Source organism: Molossus molossus, unplaced genomic scaffold (assembly GCF_014108415.1).
Source record: "Molossus molossus isolate mMolMol1 unplaced genomic scaffold, mMolMol1.p scaffold_m16_p_2, whole genome shotgun sequence".
NCBI classification, from domain to species: Eukaryota; Metazoa; Chordata; class Mammalia; order Chiroptera; family Molossidae; genus Molossus; species Molossus molossus.
In genome coordinates this window covers 135,020,731-135,037,076 of record NW_023425355.1, presented here as the reverse complement: position 1 = coordinate 135,037,076, position 16,346 = coordinate 135,020,731, and the positions used below count along the sequence as shown (strand labels likewise).

General features: G+C 44.2%; 1 protein-coding gene across 2 annotated transcripts in view; it reads right to left on the bottom strand.

Annotated features, from left to right (window-relative positions):
* Window positions 1-16,346, bottom strand: part of SH3KBP1 (SH3 domain containing kinase binding protein 1) — a 361,419-nt gene that overhangs the window by 170,846 nt on the left and 174,227 nt on the right. For both annotated transcript variants that reach the window (XM_036271031.1, XM_036271032.1), the window contains one exon: window positions 381-484. In XM_036271031.1, the coding sequence (XP_036126924.1) occupies window positions 381-484 (104 nt within the window). The remainder of the gene's footprint in view (window positions 1-380; window positions 485-16,346) is intronic.

Here is a 16,346-nt window from a genome sequence, read left to right as displayed (position 1 = left end):
AAAAACAATGGACCCTGGCCGGTTTGGCTCAGCGGTAGAGCATCAGCCTGCGGATCAATGAGTCGCAGGTTTGATTCTGGTCAAGGGCACATACCTCGGTTGCAGTTCTTCCCAGGCCCTGGTCGGGGGTCATGTGGGAGGCAACCAGTCAATGTTTCTCTCTCTCTACCCCTCCCACTCTATCTGAAGATATATCCTCGGGTGAGGATTAAAAATAAAAAAAAATAAAACAATGGTTTTAAGTGGCCCACATCTGCCCCCAGCAGGCTCGGTGACATTCCTCTCTGGGAACCCTTTTCCTCTGAGTAAAGACTCAACTACAGGATGCTTAAGGTCTCTTTGAGTTTTAACATCCACACCCACCTGCCTGTCACACTTACCTCTCCTACCACCTCTATGATGTCACCAACTTTCAGCTCCAGCTCATCGTCATTCTGGGGCAGGTAGCTGAACGCCACCTGGCACCGGCGCCGCCGTCGCTCACCTAAATGGGAAAAGCAAAATATTTAGATACAGCTCTTCTCTCAAAATTAGATTTTAAAGAGAGGCTTCTTAGGCATGCAGGCAAATTAAGCTGACTTGTCTCAAATATGCTCTCTGGGACATGGCTAGAGGCACGGCAGCCCTGGTCTCTCAGAGAGAGGCAGTAGAAAGCAGAGCAATGCTTCTTGGTCTTTTAAAAGCTGCTGGGTCAGAAAGGCATGGATATGAGAAACCGATCCGTTGGTGCAAAAGGAAAATCCCCACCCCGAAGCGCTGGAGCACAGTGTTGCCTTAAACGGTTTTCCATGGATGGGGCTTTGTATTTGCTGCTGTTGATTTTTAATGAAAGCTGATGTGATGTGGTAGAGTAAAAATAATGGTCTGCTTCTAATGCTAGCAAGGCAAAGGAAATTTTTCTCCAATGTGCAAAGGAAAAGATAAGCTATCCCAGCCTTTTTCTCACTAATCATCACCCTTTCAACATACTAGAACTCAGGCCTGATAAGCAAAAGCTGATTAGATTTCAGGCTGCTCTTTTGCCATTTCAAAGGTCCCCCCAGGGGTTCAACAAATCCACTTCTGTTCTTTTCCCTCTGTTCCCAGGGGATCCATTAGCAGGATCCCTGGCTGCTTACACAGCACCACTCAGGCAAATCAAGATAAAAGCCAGGACCACAGTTCACTTAACCAGAAGACACTCAAGATTATAGCATCTCGCTCACCCAGTGTGGCCTAACTGGGAGGCCCTCCCTGACTTACAGCTGGTTCAAGTACAGACACAACTATCCACACCACAGACATGTATCGTGGGGAGAAAGAACATGCATGTGGTATGTGTGGTAGGTGGGGGTTCGAAACAGAGAGAGAGACAGCAGTGAAGGCCCAAGCTGGGTACAGGTGAGTAGGAGAGAGGAACTGAGACCAGCATTGCTTAGAAGTTTGTCACTTAAAGCTGACCACCCCACATCATTCCTTCCTGTCACCACATGGCCTAGAAAACCAAAGGCATCATCAGCTTCAAGGAAACATTTAGAAATGCTTACATTATTTTTGGACATTGCCTACAGTGATTCTTTTTCTTTTCTAATCTTTTCCCTGAGAAAGCAAATTCCTACATGAATGATCACAGGCCACTTTAAGGGCCCCACACAGCAGAACATCACACAAAGAGGAAGAAGGTCTTTGCTACATCTGATGTGCTCACTGATCAATATTTTTCAAAAGCTGGTGGCCTAGTTCTCTCTGTTCCATTTTTCTCTGCCTGAACCTCACTAAGGAAGAACAGAGTTGAACACAGGGAAGAGGGCAGAAGTTCAGAATCAATATCTTGTCTAATCACATCCTTGGCGACTACAAGAATACACTCCACCCCTTTGTACAAAATCGCAAGCCGCCTAATCTTGATGAGAACAAACCCTGAGCTGTCAGGCCAATTCCCAGGTGCTAACTGCATTGTCAGCAGGCAGAGTAGGGCAACCCAAGGAGGCCCTGGCTCTCCAATGGACAGAGGGCCCACCCCAACTGAATCTTCCCAGGCGGCAAGTCAGAAAGTGTGGTACCCCAGCGCAAAGAACTCCACCATGATTCCATGGCTTCCAACACAACAGAAGACCAATCAAACACTGTGTATCAAAAAGGGTACGGCCCTGGCCGGTTTGGCTCAGCGGTTAGAGCGTCGGCCTGCGGTCCTGAGAGACCCGGGTTCGGTTCCCGCTAAGGGCGCGTACCTCGGTTGCAGTTTGTCCCCGGCCCTGGTCGGTTGTGCGGGTGGCAGCCACTCGATGTGTTCCTTTCGCATCGATGTTTCTCTCTCTCTCTCTGTTCCTCTCTCTCCCTCCCACTCTACCTGAACAAAAAAATAAATAAATAAAGGGTACAGAGTTCTCATTCTAGCTAAGAAAGCCCAGATGACGAGATGATCTTGGCACCCATAACCTGCTCCTGGCGACTCCCCTGCCCCTATATATATATCCCTTAAGATAAAGTTCTACTATAAACCTTAGCTTTATGTGGTAGATGTTATGCTAAAAGCAAACTCTGAAGACACAAATCTGAACACAAAACAAATAAACATGACAAATGTCTGAAACCCAGCACTCACAACCACAGGAGTCACCACTTGACTGAACTGACTTAAAATAACATCTCAAGACCTAGTATTAGCTGAAGTCACAAAACTTTCAGTTATATGCAAACTCAATTTTCAAAAAACCCGCTATAAAAAGTAGCATTTTAACCCAACATGGCAAAATACAGAGTGATATATATTCTTCAAGAAAAGACTACCCCAGCAGATTCCCGACCAGGAACAGAATACTCAGATTTTTCTAGAACCAAATCTCTGCATCGGACTTCTATAAAGCCTTGTCTGGTATTAGAAAGAATGACACATTTACTCTTCCAGGCTAGTCAATATTTCTTAAGCCTCTAAGAAGATTATTTAATTGGTGGCATAAAGTTCTATGAGGCACACTGCAAACATATAGAATTAAGAAAAATGAGCCCTGCCCAGCCCGTTTGGCTCAGCAGTTGAGCGCTGACCCATGCACCAAGAGGTCACCTGTTCAATTCCTGGTCAGGGCACATGCCCAGGTTGTGGGCCTGATCCCCAGTGGGGGGCATACAGGAGGTGTCCAACCGATGTTCTCTCTCATCAATGTTTCTCTCTTTCTCTCCCTTCCCTCTCCCTTCCTCTCTCTCTAAAATCAATAAAGAAAAAAAAATTAAAAAGAAAAGTGAGCTCTTACAGTGAGGTATACAGAGGTTGCTGTGGTAAAGGCCACCTGACCTGACCCCAAGCAGAAACAGTTATTCCCTCTGGTACTGGAACAGCTTGTGACCTTCTCTGAAGCACTTCTGATACCTATCACCCTTATCGCATCCTGCCAACTGCACGAGTTCAAAAGAAAAAGAAAGGAGCCAGAATGAGCAACAGTTTTGCAAACACGGAAATTGGGGCTCAGTGACTTACCCAAGTTACCAAGTTAGTAAGTGGCAGTATGTCCTTGGCCTGAATTCAGAGCTCTCCCTACAATGCGGATGGACCAATTCAGCTCACATCTTGTCCCCAATTCTCTGCGACCTGCACTTAACTGCTTCCCACAACACTGCGTAACATAGCCTTGGGTCTTCACCAGGGCTTTCGCCCTCAGATAACTGCCAAATTCCTGGTCCGCTGCCCCTCCAGGCCTCAACTTCTGCACATCGCTGTTTCTATCTTGTTTGCCAGTTCTACCCAACCTAAAGCTCACTTCAGGTGGGATGTTGATGTAGTGATACTACATTTCACTTGCCTCTCTCTACCTTCAATTCAAGGAAGCTTAAAGATGTCATTTTCCATTTTTTCCTCTCCTGGCATTTCATTTCTGTTTACTAGCCAGTCTTTTTTTTTTTTTAAATCCTCACTCGAGGATATTTTTCTATTTATCTTCAGGTAAAGAGAGAGAGAGAAACATCGACGTGAGAGCAACACATCGACTGGTTGCCTCCTACACAACCCCAACAAGGGCCAGGGACGAACCGCAACCAAGGTATGTGCCCTTGGCTGGAATCAAACCCAGGACTCATTGGTCTGCAGGCCAATGCTCTACTGCTGAGCCAAACTGGCAGGGCTACTAGCAAGTCTTGACCTTCTTCGAAGAGGTATGTGGACAACAGTGCCATCTCTTTTCAGTAGCTGGTATAAACTGGAGAGAAAAAAACATATGACACCCAAGGCCACGGTCTGGAACCCCTTAATTTGAGCTATCACCGTCATGCCCAGAGCCCAGTCCACATGAATTCAAGTTTTAACACATTTCAATGGGCTTTTTTTCCTAAGGAATAAACTGACTTTTGTTTTCTTTAAAAATGTAAGTATATTTGCTGATTATGGCCAACAATATAAATCTATATTAGAATAACTAGAAAGAAGAGAGAACACATGTTTTTCTTCCTTCATATCATAGCCATTGCCACGGTCCTTTATCTCTGTGTGTGATTTGTAGGCAGGACATTTAACTCCTTACACATAATTGAAAGAAGTGACACAAATTTCATGGACATACATGCAAATGTATATGTGACACAGCTTACAAAAAAGTATGAATAAAGCAGACTTTACAAGCACACCTGATATGTCTACTTCATTGCCATATTGTATGATGGCCACAAAATACACATGTATGAACATGCGCTTGTATGTAGGAACACAAGCACACCCTCAACTCTCTCACTAGTCCTCATAACCACCTTCTATTTATGACCAGCTTTGTTGAATAAAATAGTAACAGCTAACATTTATTGAGCACTTACTGTGTGCCAGAGACAACTAAGCACTTTGTATGCATTACCCCATTTAATCATTACATTGAACATCTGGGGTAGATCACCGATCCCCTTTTACAGACAAGGAAACTGAGGGGGCACATAAACACCAAGTATTTTACCAGAGGTCTTACAGCTAGAAAGTAGAGAGCCAGGCTTTCAAGTCAGAAGATGCAAGTCCAGAGACACTGCCTCCCGTGTCTGAGCATTCTTACAAATCCTTGGCTATGGGTCTTGAGAGTGCAGAAAAAACTAGTGGGCTAACATGGCACATTGTTAAGATGTGAAACTAGGAAGTGAGAACCCACAAATCAGGAGCGTTTCCTTACTGCTAGTTGCTGGGAACCGGGGCCCATATTTCAATGCAATAAAGCTGGTTGGATGGGGAGGAAAGGTACTACACATGCATTTTCTATAAAGAAAATAACAGAAACTGAAAAGGGTGACATGACCCAGCCTCAGAAACAGCACACACATCTGTATTTTAGAGCCTTCTGAGGGGTCGTACGATATGTGAAAACTTTACTAGACCAATTCATTCGATGACCATAATAATACAACAACAAATAGTGCAGTGGTTGAAACAAATCTTTGGGTCAACTGGTAACTTCCAACACTCACACAGTCCATTTTTTTTTGGCATCCCATACCGACCCCCACCCCATGAAGAACAAGAGTATAAAACTACAAGGATTTCAATCGTTTGATATTTTCAAGGAACCCACTAAATTAATCAACTGGATCTTTATCATATGCCTAGGGAACATGGCAGTATCCTGACATCGTTTTGCAAAAGAGAAAGCACTCGTCTTAGCAGGTTTGGTTCAGGGGTAGAGCATCGGCCCGAGGACCAATTAGTCGTGGGTTTGATTCTGGCCAAGGGCATGTACCTTGGTTGTGGTTTGTCCCTGGCCCTGGTTGGGGTCGTGTGAGAGGCGGCCACTCAATGTGTCCCTTTCACATCGATGTTTTTCTCTCTCTCTTCTTCTCTCTCTCTCCCACTCTATCCGAACAAAAATGGAAAAAAGTCCTTGGGTGAGGATAAAAAAAAGAGAGAGAGAGAAAGCACTGATAAAATCAAAGAGGAAAATCAGAAGATCCTAATTCTCAGGGTCACTTCTGCATTTTCTCCAGACACAGCCTGGGGACCACCTGTGTGAGAATGTTGAAATGCAGGGCAGACCTGCGGAACTACACTCTCTGGGGTTGGGGCCAAGGACATGCATTTAAACCTGACTCTCCAAGTGGTACTCCATATGAAAATCTAAACCTCAACAATGAATCAGCACCACTAATTAATTATAGGTGAGAAGGGGTGACAATGGTGACAACTGGAAAACACCTTATGGGAACAGGCGGTCTTCCTTTGGAGGGCTCCAGCCAGTGGTTCTCAATCTTGGCTGCACATTGAAACCACCTGGGAGCTTTCATAAAACTCCCGATAAGTTTCTAAACAGCAGTTCCTGAGGAACTAGTTCTTCATTGAAAAGTGGCTTCTGCCCTGGCCGGTTTGGCTCAGCGGTTAGAGCGTTGGCCTGCGGTCTGGAGAGACCCGGGTTCAGTTCCCACTAAGGGCGCGTACCTCGGTTGCAGTTTGTCCCCGGCCCTGGTTGGGTCATGCAGGTGGCAGCCACTCAATGTGCCCCTTTCACACCGATGTTTCTCTCTCTATCTCTCTCTCTTCCTCTCTCTCCCTCCCACTCTATCTGAACAAAAACATGGAAAAATGTCCTCAGGTGAGGATAAAAAAAAAGAAGAAGAAAAGAAAAGTGGCTTCTTCCAGGGCTTAGGCCAAGAAAGTACAAAGTGGTTATGCCAAAATTAATGAAATGCTCAAACATTCGAGGGGTAATTTCAAAAGGACACAGGGATCAGCCTGATGAAGCTTCCACAGGCCAAATTTGGGACAGTAACAGCATGTGTTGGGGAATGAATTTATTCATTTCAAAGAAAAGTCATGAGCACATACTGATACATTCAATAGGTAATTAGGTTGATAGCCAGATAAATGAAAAAGATCAGATAGATAGGTATGGGGCAGGAAAGGAAAGCTCTTCTTTACAAAAGCATGTCAACTTATAAGTATAGAAATGATAGAAATGGACAATCAATATTTTATAAACATCATAGCAAGAACAGATTCTAGCAAGAATCAATGGTTGTTAAACCACTGGGTGAAAGTTTATTGGGGATGAGGCTAGTTACAGAGTCTCAAAACATCTCCCCACAGAGTATGTGTTAATTACAAAAGGAAAATGGTCCGCCTGGAATGGAGAAAGCGGTCAGTTCACGTCGCCAACGATGGGACAGACTGACATCAGGTGCCGCCTTGTGTAATGCGCTGAGAAGGACTTAACATCACCTACAGAATGTTCCTGCCCAAAACGTTTAACCTCAATCTGACCACGAGGAAGCAATCATACAAAGCCAAACTGAGGGGTAGTGTACAAAAACTGGTCTAGTTTTTTTTGTTGTTGTTTTATTTCATTTATTTTTTTATCCTCGCCTGAGGACATTTTTGCATTTATTTTCAGATACAGCGGGAGGGAGAATGGGAGGAAAAGAGAGAGAGAGAAACATCGATGTGAAAGGCACACATCGAGTGGTTGCCACCCGCATGACCCAACCAGAGCCGGGGACAAACTTCAACCAAGGTACGTGCCCTTAGCGGGAACCGAACCCGGGACTCTCTAGTCCACGGGCCGACATGCTAACCGCTGAGCCAAACTGGCCTGGGCTAGTTTTTAAAATATATATTTTTAAGTTAATATCACAGAAGATTTCTAAAAGGTTAGGGAACTGTTCTAGATTTAAAAACAGTCAAAAGATGTTAATAACAACTAAATATACTGCAATCCTTAATTGGATTCAGGGTTTTCAAAGAAGGTTATAAAGGATATTATTAAGAGAATTGGGGAAATTTAAATATAAACTAATACTAAATAATTGCATCATGTTCATGTTACATTTCCTGACTGTGTTAGTTCTATTGCAGTTACATATGACAATGTTCTTGTTCTGAAGTACTTAAGGATGAAGTGTCCTGATATCTGTAACTTACTTTCAAATAATTTAAGGGAAAAACAAAATGAGTGTGTATGTGTATGTGTACACATGCACAGGCATAGACACAGACACAGACACAGACATAGACACAGAGAGAAAGCAAATGTGGAAAATGCTAACAATGGGTGAATCCAGATGGGTGTTCATTGTACTATTGTTACAACTTTTCTATACATTTAAAATGTTTCTAAATAAAAATTTTAGGGTGAAAATAAAAAATACAGATGTGTAAGCACCACCCCTAGATACTCTAATGTCATTGGTCTGGGGGTACAGCCCGGACATCTGGATTTAAGAGCTCTCTAGGTGATTCTAACATATAGCTAGGGTCAAGACGCATCGTGACAGATTCATTGTCCAACAATAAATGGGACTTTTCCAGGACCATGCTATACAGGTCCTATATTCAGCTTCTTCTACCAAAAGGAAGAAAAAGTACACTTGTTTGTCAATATTATCCTACTATATAACCCAGAGGAATGTTGCATGCTCGTTTTTATTTCACAGACCTTTGGAACGAATGCACTAAACAATCTCTAGCTCTGGAAATGTGTTCCTGGGTGCCAGGGGGTGGAAAAGTCGGTGGTCTCCCCTATGATTTCTTAGCAAAAACAGCTAGGGGTACAGCAACTCTCCAAGTTAATGAGCAGCATTCCGGCTTCTTGAAGAAGCTGTTTTTGAGCTGGAAACTTCCATTTATGCAAGGGGCCAGGTTTCCTATTCAGGATGGAAAAACATACATTTCACTAAATAAGTAAGGAGAATCACCCATTTTTCTTGGGACAGCCAATGGACTCTGGGAGAGAAAGAGAAAGCTGAATTACTGATCTTATGGACCCAGTATCATACCCTTTCCTGGAACAATTCCCAGTCATCAACCTGTTTCAACATAACGTAACTCAAGGAAGACAAGGAAGACTTCAGAGGCAGATGGCATACCAGGAAAAAGAAAGAAAGAAAAAAGGAATTCGTGGGTCTTTCTTTGCAAAGCCCTCTCTGGTTGTGGCTGGATTGTTGTCGTGGAAATGTACAGTATTTCATTAACCGGCACTGTTTGGTTCCTGGAGACAGCCTAGGGATGTACATAGTCAACATCTTTACATGTCAAAAAAAAACAGTAAATCCACTCATCTGCAACTTCAAAGGCAAGGTTCACCTAGAAAGAGGCTACAGCTATGCCAGTCCTCATTTGCTCCCAAGTCCCACCAGGATATAGGAGGAAAATGTAGAACTAGTAGGGAAGCATTTATTAGAGCCTCTGAGCCATGGTGGGTAGGGAGGGAGGCAAGTAAAGTCAAAAGTCACATAAGGAAAATCAACTAAGGTCTTGTTGGGGATGAAGGAAATGAACATCAATTTAGGTGTCTGCTATATGTCAAGAACCAAGCTAGACATGTTACATGCCTTCCCTCAAGTCCTCGCACCAACTCTATGAGATTAGGGGTGCTGGCCCCATCTTCATGGATGAAGACAGAAAGGCTGGATAACTTGCCCAAAGCACATGAGTTAAAGAAGCTTTGGTATGCAGCCCTCGTCTTCCACCAACCCAAGATAAGACCAGGAAGGCAGATTAGGAGTGCGTTTCAGGGGGACTTTGCATGCAATCCTAAGATGAGGACTTTATTTTATGGGCAATGAAGAACCAGAGGTTTTGGGGGCAGAGAAGTGACAAGATGTCACGAGGACAGTGATCTAGGGAGAAGTGTCTGGTGTCAGGGGTATGCAGGGCAGCTTGAGGGAGGGAGCGTAGAAGCAGGCAGATGACCCAACAGAAGACAATAAAAAACAGAGAAAGTCTGAAAAACATGATGGAAGGAATCATATACCCAGGGAAGGAGAGGTGGATACGCAGTGGCATCTGCAGTTGAAGTGTGTCTGTTACCTTCTTTAGGAGCCAATGACCCTCTCTTACTTGTCTTTGATTCCCCAGCACCTAGCTCAGTGCCTGTTAGAGCAGACACTCAATCCATTCTTCTTTTTTTTAAATTTATTTTATTATTGAGAGTATTACAGGTGTCCCTTATTCTCCCCCTTTCTCCCCCTCCACCCACCTCCCACCACACCCAGGCCTTTACCTGTCTATTGTTTGTGTCCATGGGCTATGCATCTATAAGTTCTTTGATTATACTCAATCCATTTTTGATAAATGGATGGATGAATGAACTACTGAGTACCTGTTCTACATTCTATCTGTGGGTCACTGTTCTGTGAACACAAATTTCCAGTCAGTCAGAGGGGCACCAAAGAAGGACAGGAAGGGTGGAGGGAAAGAGTTAAAACCTCAACCTGGTGTTACAAAGGGCACCCATCAATGTATGCTTAAAAGCCAATGCCAAAATGATTCAAATGGTAAATTTTACATTATGTGTATTATACCACAATTTAAAGAAAAAGCCAATGCCACGTTGCATTGTTGCAGCTATAGGGATGGAAAGATGGTGGTCCCTGTAGTCTTGCCACTGTGTTCAAGGTGCCTCATTCAATCAACACTGTAGTCTGAAGCATCTGTGGTACTAAATAATATATGCCTTATAGCTTTGGTCTTCCAAGTTTATGGTCAACTGGCAATTATCCAGAGCAAATGGTAGAGCAGAGCTGTATATATCGGAACAAGGAATTATGTACATTTGATTTTGAATTCAGTCTTCTTAAAAGATAAAAAAGAATGCCCTAGCTGGTGTGGCTCAGTTGGTTGGGCGTCCTCCCATGCAGTGAAGAGCTGCAGGGAAACAGACTGACAAACCTCCAAGGGAAGGGGGTGGAAGGGGTGGGAAGAGACAAACCAAAGAACTTATATGCATCTATGCACAACCAATGGACACAGACATTAGGCTGGGGAAAGCAGGAGGGGGGTGGGAGCAGGGAGGACGGGATCGATGGGGGAAAAAGGGGGACATTTTTAATACTTTCAACAATAAAAAAATTAAATAAATAAAAGTAGATGTCACCCACCTTCTCGGGGGGGAGGGGGGAGTTGCTGGTTCGATTCCCAGTCAGGGCACATGCCCAGGTTGTGGGCTGGATCCCCGGCAGGGGACACTGGGGAGGCAGCTGATCGATGTTTCTCTCTCTCATTGATGTTTCTCTCTCTCCCTCTCCCTTCCTCTCTCTCTAAAATCAATAAAAATATTTTTAAAAGACAGAAAACACTTATTTTAAGTAGGCAAAGCTGTATGTATACAGCCGTTCAGAGCAGCACGGTTTCTAACAGAAAATGCATACACGCACAGAGACCTACACAGCAAACATCCTGAATGCCCACTGACAGGAAAGGGCTACGTAAATCATGTGGGAAACTAAACAGCCACTAAATAGAGCAAGCAGCTCTATGTGTACTGACGTGTAAAAGGTGTCCATAATACATGAAGTCCAAAGACCAAGTCACATGATGTGTACAATATAATCCCAACATTGTAAACACACACATACTCTCTCCCTCCATGACATTGACAGTCAAGTTAGTTCTCATACTCTAAGTAAATAAATAAAGACCAATTGAATTAGGCAGAAAGGTGGTTGTCACAGGCTAAATGACAAGGGGGTCATGGCTGCTGGTCCATAAAGACAGTAGGAGGTGTGAACCCAGAAAAGGCTCCACACGTGTATCCCACACTAATTATTCCGATGAGACACTGTTAGAGAACCCTGAGGGGCCCCTCAATGTTCTTTCAGGTACCAATCCAAGGTCGTTTCCCCGGCCTGACTCCTCAAACCACACAGTCCGGGCAGCCGTCTCCCTCCTGGCAGTGGAGGGGCCCTGTGTCCATCTGAGCTGGCTCACACTCACTCCCTCCCACACGCATACATGCTCAGCCACATGGGCCCTTTCTCTGGGTTCCCCTAACAGCCACTGTTTTTCTCTAGCATTGCCCTCATCCCACTGTATTTCAATGATCTGAGTGTCAATTTCTATGTGTGTCTCCACCCCTTCAGCTTAGACACCTTTCAACTCTTTCACGCACACTTTTGTCAACAAATGGGAGCCCTGGGCAGGTAGCTCAGTGGGTTAGAGTGTCATCCCAATAAGCCTAGGTTTTGGGTTCGATCCTGGGTCTGGTTCAGCTGGTTGGAGCATTGTCCTGTACATCAAAAGGTTGCAGGTTCAATCCCTTGTTAGGGCATGTGCTTGAGGCAACTGGTAAATGTTTCTCTCACATGAATGTTTCTTTCTGTCTCTGTCTCTGTCTCTGTCTCTGTCTCTGTCTCTGTCTCTGTCTCTCTCTCTCTCTCTTTCTCTCCCTCCCTCCCTCTTTCTGGGCATGTCCTCGAGTGAGGATTAAAATAAAAGAATCAACCAATGAATGCATAAATAAGTAGAATAACAAATCGATTTCTCTCTCCAATCAATCAATAAAAAAGCAAATGTGACTGATTTGCCTGCACCCACATATGCCTCATGATGGTTATGTGGCAGCCATTTTATGACAAATGCCCACTCTTGATCCAATTGTGACCCCAAGTGCCACTATATCTAGAAACAGAGGGAGGGACACAAATCCCTGATCTAATCCTTCCTCAGTACAAGAAACTTCAGAGTCTAATGTCCTGTTTAAAGAAGCCACTGATTATGAACAAAATAGACCCAGAGACATAAAAGTAGGGTTCAGACTAACAAACCTCAGAGGAGGGAGACAGGGGGAAGGGAAGAGATAAATCAAAGAACTTATGCATATAAACATAACCAATGGACCCTGGGGGAGGGTGGGAGGAGGGTGTCCACGGGGGGTGGGGGGGACATTGGCAACAAAATAAATTAATTAGAATTAGAATAAAAAAGAAGCCACTGAAAGCCATCTTAAAATCAGTCAATTAACATATCACCAAAAACATCAAGTTTCTACCACCAGCATAACACAGAAAGGGGCCATCCATTCAATAAACCAAGTTTCCGCAGAGCAGCAGCATATGGATATTTTCAATGTTAACACTGTCACCAGATGTTTCCTTAGAAGCTGCATCTATAATTTTGGTGTCATGGGCATGAAGAACTCCTCCAAACATGTTGTCCTCCACCTCAACCGTGTTATAAAAAAACGGGGTGTGAATTGGCTGTGTGGAAGGACATACACGCTCTGATTGTACAGCTCACGGCCATGTGATCCACATGGACAGCATTAACACACACAGAGAGCATCCTGGGCCTCACAACATGAAGAGACAGATGAGCTAGTGGAGCCGGCATTGTGACCACCTCACGTAGCCTACGTCATGGCTCTTTGCCCCGCTTTTTCATGTATAAAATTGGGATAATGGGGACAGACCTACCTTCCTGAAAGGCTTGCTGCCCCATGACTCCCTCCCTTTTTTCCACTTGTCTTTACACTCATGAATATGTTAAAAGGCTGCTTTGTAAATTATTTATACCAGTTCCACCAGTATTCTTTTCACCAGCTTCCCTTCCCATCAGAGATAAAGGAACAACACTGAAAAACAAAGTCGGAGATGTGTATAAATGGCCTTCTGGTCTCCCTCTCTCCTTAGGCTGGTCCTAGGGGTTGGGTTTGGCCTTTCATCAGGCCCCTAAATCTAAATGACCCGACCCACAGCAGAACATACCCAGGGGACACCTCTCCAAAGTGTCCCTGAGTCCCTGGCCTGACTTCCCCAGCCCAGGCCACCATCTCCCTGGGGAGGCAGTCTGGGTGTTCAGAGGAGAAAATCCGATCCATAAAGCACATTGCTTTTCTCTGCTTCAGCAGGGCTGATTTGGGCAAAATGCCCAAAAGAACTCGACATATTTATAGAGTTTTGTTTGATCTACTTTTAAATGCTCCATGCAGAGTCATTCAAGTGAAATGAGAATACAAAATTTCAAAGAGAAAACTGAAGGAAGGTTCTAAATATAAGTTATTTGTTGAGCATAAACAAGATTTCTCCCTTCTATTCCAACACAGTCCCTCTAACGTATCTAATTTTAAAGGCATTCTCAAACTTTGCTGCTGACAACTGGACCTATCAGACCCTTAACTTTTACAGTTAAGGGAGGGGGCAGGGAGGGAACAAGAAAAGGAAAGGGGGAGAGAGAGGGGCGCCTGTGAACACATGCATATTAGGAACTATGACAAAGGTCTAGAAAATCCTCATCTGGGGTCCATCTCTATTGCCTATTCTTAGAGAATTCTCGGGGGGGAAATGCCATAAACAGATGCAGAGTTTGTCAGTTTTAAAAATCAGTACCAAACAATGGTCACTGTACAGGGAGATTTTGAGAATGACAGAAAATTCCATATTTCTCTTTAGGAAGGAGGGGAAAGGTCTGTATTACAGGTAGTCAAAATGATTTTTAGATTTTCACTCATTTTTAATACAGTTTCCCTTCTCGTCCCCATCAGAATAAAGAAGAGGGGAGCCTAGGTAGTTATTAATTTTCTTGATGCAAATGGGGGTTGTCATTGCCACAATTCCATCTTCTTATCTAAAAGCAGAGGTTCTTGGCCGGCTGGTGTGGCTCAGTGATTGTCAACCTATGCACCAAGAGGTCGCCAGTTCGATTCCTGGTCAGGGCACATGCCCAGGTTGTGGGCCAAACCCCCAGTGGGGGGCATGCAGAAAGCCGCCAATCAATGTTCTCTCTCATTGATGTTTCTCTCTCTCCTTCTCCCTTTTTCTCTCTAAAATCAATCAATAAATAAAATTTTTAAATAAAAATAAAAAAATAAAAGCAGAGGTTCTTAACTGGGGTTCATGGACAGAAGTCAGCAGGTCTTAACATGGTGGAAAGAAAATTATATCTTGCCCTGGCCGGTTTGGCTCAGCGGTTAGAGCATCAGCCTGCGGTCCAGAGAGACCCGGGTTCGGTTCCCACTAAGGGCGCGTACCTCAGTTGCAGTTTATCCCCAGCCCTGGTTGGTCGTGTGGGTGGCAGCCACTTGATGAGTCCCTTTCACATTGATGTTTCTCTCTCTCTCTCTCTCTTCCTCTCTCTCCCTCCCACTCTATCTGAACAAAAAAATAAAAAAATGTCCTAGGGTGAGGATAAAAAAAAGAAAATTATATCTTTATTTTTACTGTCCTCTCACTGAAATCTGGCCTTTCTTTCCACTGTACACATAGGCAATGAACCACACCGGTATTAGCAGCACCTGTGGATTTTATGTCCCGTTGTGGGGATATTTTCATTTCATATCACAGTTGCTGCAGTTATCTTGAAATGTCACTTACACACATCCCTATTTCAAAATGATGGTAACTTCTAGACCCAGTGCTGGATCTTGCTATTAATGCACCAGTGAAGAATGTGGAATCCTTCTATTTTTGCAACATTTTGAAAACTGTATTTCAGTATAATTGGTGTCCTTTGTAATCCTACGGATTTGATTTTATTCATTTACAAACATTACTCTGAGAAAAGGTCCACAGACTTCAACAGACTGGCAAACAAGTTCCGAAGCAACTTTTTTTTTTTAAGTTAATTTCTAATCCCTCCTTTCAAGATTACGGTTAGCAAAGAAACCCAAAGGTGCAAGGGGGAATCATATATGTAAAATACAGCAGTACGCATAAGATTTGGACACTACATTGGAACATTTTATAGGTTTTGGAATAGCACATCATGACAAAAGAACCATACTGGGCAACTTAATAGGTCCTGATCCACGAATGGCCGTGTGGCCCAGCGCTCAGGAGGCTGCTTGCCAAGTGCCCTCTTATTACCCGGGTCAGTGGCTGGCAAGAGCCCCACTCTGTCATCTGGCGTCTTGGCTCAGCTGAGCTCAATGTCCATGCTCCCTTCCACGAAGGCCAGCACAGCTTATTTGCAAATTGACACCTGCCACTGCCTCAACGTCCCATCTCCAACAGAGCCTTGTGTTTCTTTCCCTTCCAAGCTAGTAACAGTGCACTCCAAGGCCCATCCCCTCCAACCCAAGGCCAAGGATAAAGAGGTCACTTGGGCTTCGGTGTACCCACATAGCTTTATATACACCTCTTTCTCCCAGCCCTCGTTGGTTGCATTGTCATTGTTTGCCTGTGTGTCCCCAGAGCCTGCTGGGGAGTGCACAAAAGTTCCATGAAAGGAGGGACATTTACACCAATGTTTATAACTGCACGGGGTGGACCTGGGGGAGGGGGGGCTGCCTGACTTCCACTGTGGTCCCATCTTGTGCTTTCACTAGAGGATGAAGGACCCTGAGGTCAGTAAGTCCAACTGGGACTGGAGCCAACTGACCAATTCTTGAAAACATTTTTTTTTTTTACATTTATCCTCAGACAGAGTGGGAGGAGAAGAGAGAGACAGAGAGAAACATTGATGTGAGAGAGACACATCGACTGGTTGCCTCCCACATGACCCCAACCTGGGCCAGGGACAAATGACAACCAAGGTACATGCCCTCGGCTGGAATTGAACCCGGGACTCCCTGGTCTGCAGGCTGACACTCTAACGGCTGAGCCAAACCAGCCAGGGTGAAAACATTTTTTAAAATAAAGAAAACAGTAATCCCCCTTTTCGGAAGCTATACTCCAGATAACTTACATGAAATGTACCAAGATAT